Genomic DNA, 3,985 nt, shown 5'->3' with positions numbered 1-3,985 from the left:
ATGCATCTGCAGCTCGGGTGGCCCTGGGTAAGATACGGCCACCGGTGCATTATTACACTTAAGAGACTGCTCATTATCACAGGAATGAATGACATCTGGCTGTGACAAAGGCATAAAACAAGCAAATAAATATTACAGATTTACGACTGCAATTTACAAGCGACAATTTCTTTTTTTCATTTAGCCATTATATTTCTCTGGGTTTTTTTTTTTGTTTTTTTCTTTAATTTTTGCTTTAGTTTGATGTCTGCACAATTTAACTGTTGAAAAAACAGGAGGGGTTTAGAGGTTTAATCACAACACATGATATTAAAAAATGAAGAAAAAAAAACAAAAAACAAAACCATTCAAAACACACCAACAACAAAAAAGAACTTAGTCACAATCCCACTTTTGATCAGTTTATTGAGTTCATTTTGTTTACAGCCCAATTTCTAAGTGACATATTGTGTTGTAGACAATAGCACTGATATAACAGTGGATCAGATGTGTTTGTGTTTAAAGAATGAAACCCAGTCTGGAGAGTAGGGCAAGGGTGGCCAACTCCAAGCTGAAGTCCTGCAAGTGTTGCAACCTGACTGAAATCAATGGGAAATTAGCAGATTTGTGCAGTTTGATGTCAAGCTCTGCAAATGTCTGCTAACTAAGTGTGACATGTGTCAGGTGTGTTGCAGCAGGGAAACTCCTAACACTTGCAGGATTGCAGCTTTTGATGACCAATAGTTGGCTTCCATTGGTGCCTCTCAGTAACTCGAAGTTTAGAATAAATCGATTGTTTTATATCACAGTTCACTATTTTCTTAATCTTTTTTATCATATTTTTGAATATGTAGTTCTTTTCATTAAAACTTTAAGTATTTAAGAGTTATGAAAATTAGAATTCAATGAACAACAAAGCACAAGAATATAGCAAACTGTACCATGATCAAATTATTTAACATAATGGAGTTCTGGCATCTCTTTCTGTCTGAACTCGAAGAACTGTAAAAAATAGATTAGTGTTTGGGACAGATCTGCATTTCACAGTCACCATATTTTCTACAGTGCTGACGCCGTGTTTGCCTGATTTATCCATCCTCCACCACCTTAATGTATTTTTGGGGTGGAACGCATAGTTTTGTTCATGTTTCCTGAGTTTGAAGTGAATGTTGTCAGTTTTGCTGAAGAATTTTTAGGTATTCTTCCTTCTTCATGATTCTTTTTAATTAATACAAACTTAAAGTTGTGTTGATAAAAAAAACCCAACCATGTCATGATTAACAGCTGATGAAGTGTGACGAATTTAAATTAACAACTCCTGGAAAAGCTACTCAACCTTTAATCTCTGATCTGATCTGACAATCACGGTCCCTTCCACATGCTTTTTTCTTTGTCCACCCTGTGAGCTGCAACCTTCAGTGGAGCATAATGATGTCAAATTTGGAGAAAGACTTTTTTTCTCTAGCTTCTTGGTTTATTGAGATGTAAAACTGGAGTGAAGTTAGACAGTGACAGTGATGTTTGAAAATGAATGGCAGCGGCTCTGGACCAAAGTCCTTTGAGGGTAACAGTTATTAGAAGTACCAGCAAACAGAGTGCAGACCCCAATGACTTATACAATTACTGCATTGATGGCTGATCTTGGAATTAGAAAATAATAGAACAAATTTACACAAGGTGAAATGTGGGAAAACATGAAAAGAAAACTTCTGTCTCTTATTGTGTTGTTGTTTTTGTCTCTGTTACTGTACTCAGGTGTGACAACGGTGCTTACCATGACTACAATTAACACCCACCTTCGGGAGACTCTCCCAAAGATTCCATACGTGAAAGCCATCGACGTCTACCTCATGGGCTGCTTTGTCTTTGTTTTCTTGGCCCTGCTTGAATATGCCTTTGTAAATTACGTGTTCTTTGGCCGGGGCCCTGCGCAGCAGAAGAAAATCAATGAGAGGCTGAACAAAGTCAACAATGAGCGCACGAGATACGAGGAGAAGCGCCTGAGGGAACAGGTTTGAATCTTCTTCTGCTGTCTCCCGTTTACTTGATTTCTGTGTGTCAGTCAGAGTTCAAGTAGAAAACAACGATGTTCTGCACATGAGATTTCTGGCTAGTGTCATTTTTAGCTCAAAACACATGCTCTAGTCTCTGAAGTAATCTTTCACAAGCATACAGATGCAATATGCAATTACAGCCCAATATGCATTCACCCACCATCATCCATTGCTTCTCCCTCAAGCACTGACTGCTCTTTATCGAGCATAGGCTTTTTATTGAGATACCTATTCATCTAACTCAACGGTGGTGTAAACATTCTCATTTCTTATTTAGATTGTTGTCTATGTTGATGCTGTAGGCTTTATTCATTCTCACTGCTACCTTGTATTATAAAACGTGTCTTTATGGTAAATCAAGCAAAGTTTAGAATGTGCGATAAGGACTAATTGGCTATTCAGTCATTAGGCGAAGCCAGTTGCTCAAATGTTCAGAAGGAATGAATGAAGCCCCACTGTATTTTGGTGAAAAGTACTAAATGCTATGCTTATTCAAAAGTTGTTCCTATTAACTCAATGTCTTATGCATTGTGTAACTTTGAGAAAATTGTGCTTATCTGCCTGTATTTTTAGAGTCGTTTTAATGTTCTTTTCATTTTTCTTTCACATTGCAAGGACTCCATTTCCGTGCCGTTTCAAACCAACACCTTCAGGTCATTTACACAGCGAAGAAATCTGTATCTCGAGGAACAAAGAAAAGTTGGGGTACATGTATTTAGCAATCATATCAGCTGTAGGCCAACCCTCACTGTAAAGCCAGATGATTAATACTATTCAAATTACTTGTCATTTTTTAATGCAAGTGGAAAAAAAAAAGAACAAAAAAAAAGTAGTAATAGATGTTTTCATGAAGAAGCTCTTGTTAACTATTTCTGTTGCCTGCAATAAATGACATTCCATATCATCCCTGCATGTTGCTTATGCTGGACAGTTTGACAGATGGGAGGGGGGAGGGGGCGTAGAATCTTCTATCCAAGGGGATTTGGGATTGCCGTTCAGTATTTCAGCTTCCCGTGACTCTCTGTGTTCTTTCCCTTTCCTCGTAGGTGGATGCTTATGGAAACATCCTCCTCACCACGTTAGACATGAACAATGAGGTGATGCCTTCTGATGTGGGGAGCAGCGTCAGTGACTCTCGCAATTCCGTCATGTCCTTTGACAGCTCTGGGGTCCAATTCAGGAAGCCCATGACGCCCCGAGACGGCTACAGTCACCACTCCCTCGACCGGAGTGCCATGCGGAGCCGCGCCAACTGCCGGCTACGACGACGCTCCTCTAAGCTCAAGTTGAAAATCCCAAACCTGTCAGATGTTAGCACCATTGACAAGTGGTCCCGGGTCATTTTCCCTATCACTTTTGGATTTTTCAACCTAATCTACTGGTTGTACTATGTGAATTGATGTGCATCCCACCAGGAATCATGGGCCATATTTTGAGAGCACATTAAATTGGCTTTGATACAGTTTAAAAGAAAAATATGTATACACATATACAAGTTGAACATATGTATATGCATATTTCTATATATTATATTTATATATAAACATGTGAAATATGAAGGACCTTTCTGCTGTACAAAGTATTACTAGGATGACTTGAATGTTTAAGAATACTTGTGCGAGAAGAATTTCAAGGCTTTGAGTTTCTTTTTTCCTCCTGAAACAAACAAATAAGCAAGCAAACATAAGATCCCACCAGGGCTTTTGGAACTAAAGACTGCATGATATTTTTGCTAAAAAAAAAGGAGAAATAAAAACAAGAAAAAGATAAACAAGAAAAAAGAGAAAGCTCTTGAGAGAGAGAAGATGTCTCAGAGTCCCATTGACTTTTTATTGATACTTACTGTACTCAGAAATCCTCTTCTGCAGCTCATGAAATCAGTGATGGCTTGTCTGTTCGGGCATCAGCTGAGTGAGATCCTTGCCCCCACCGCCCTTGCCTCTGCTGACCTA

At 38.7% G+C, this 3,985-nt stretch overlaps 1 protein-coding gene across 1 annotated transcript in view; it reads left to right on the top strand.

The window, feature by feature from the left end:
• The window catches only part of gabrb4 (gamma-aminobutyric acid type A receptor subunit beta4), a gene marked incomplete at both ends in the record, with an annotated part of 50,474 nt that extends 47,041 nt beyond the window's left edge, over positions 1-3,433 (top strand). The window contains 4 exons of the mRNA XM_079247225.1: positions 1-27; positions 1,735-1,991; positions 2,649-2,738; positions 3,080-3,433. The exon at positions 1-27 is cut by the window's left edge and continues 126 nt beyond it. Of these exons, the coding sequence (XP_079103351.1) occupies positions 1-27; positions 1,735-1,991; positions 2,649-2,738; positions 3,080-3,433 (728 nt within the window). The remainder of the gene's footprint in view (positions 28-1,734; positions 1,992-2,648; positions 2,739-3,079) is intronic.
• Positions 3,434-3,985: the final 552 nt, after the last annotated feature.

The sequence above is a fragment of the Telmatherina bonti genome (assembly GCF_933228915.1).
Source record: "Telmatherina bonti genome assembly, chromosome: 10".
Taxonomy (NCBI): domain Eukaryota; kingdom Metazoa; phylum Chordata; class Actinopteri; order Atheriniformes; family Telmatherinidae; genus Telmatherina; species Telmatherina bonti.
This window is presented reverse-complemented; position numbering and strand designations above follow the sequence as displayed.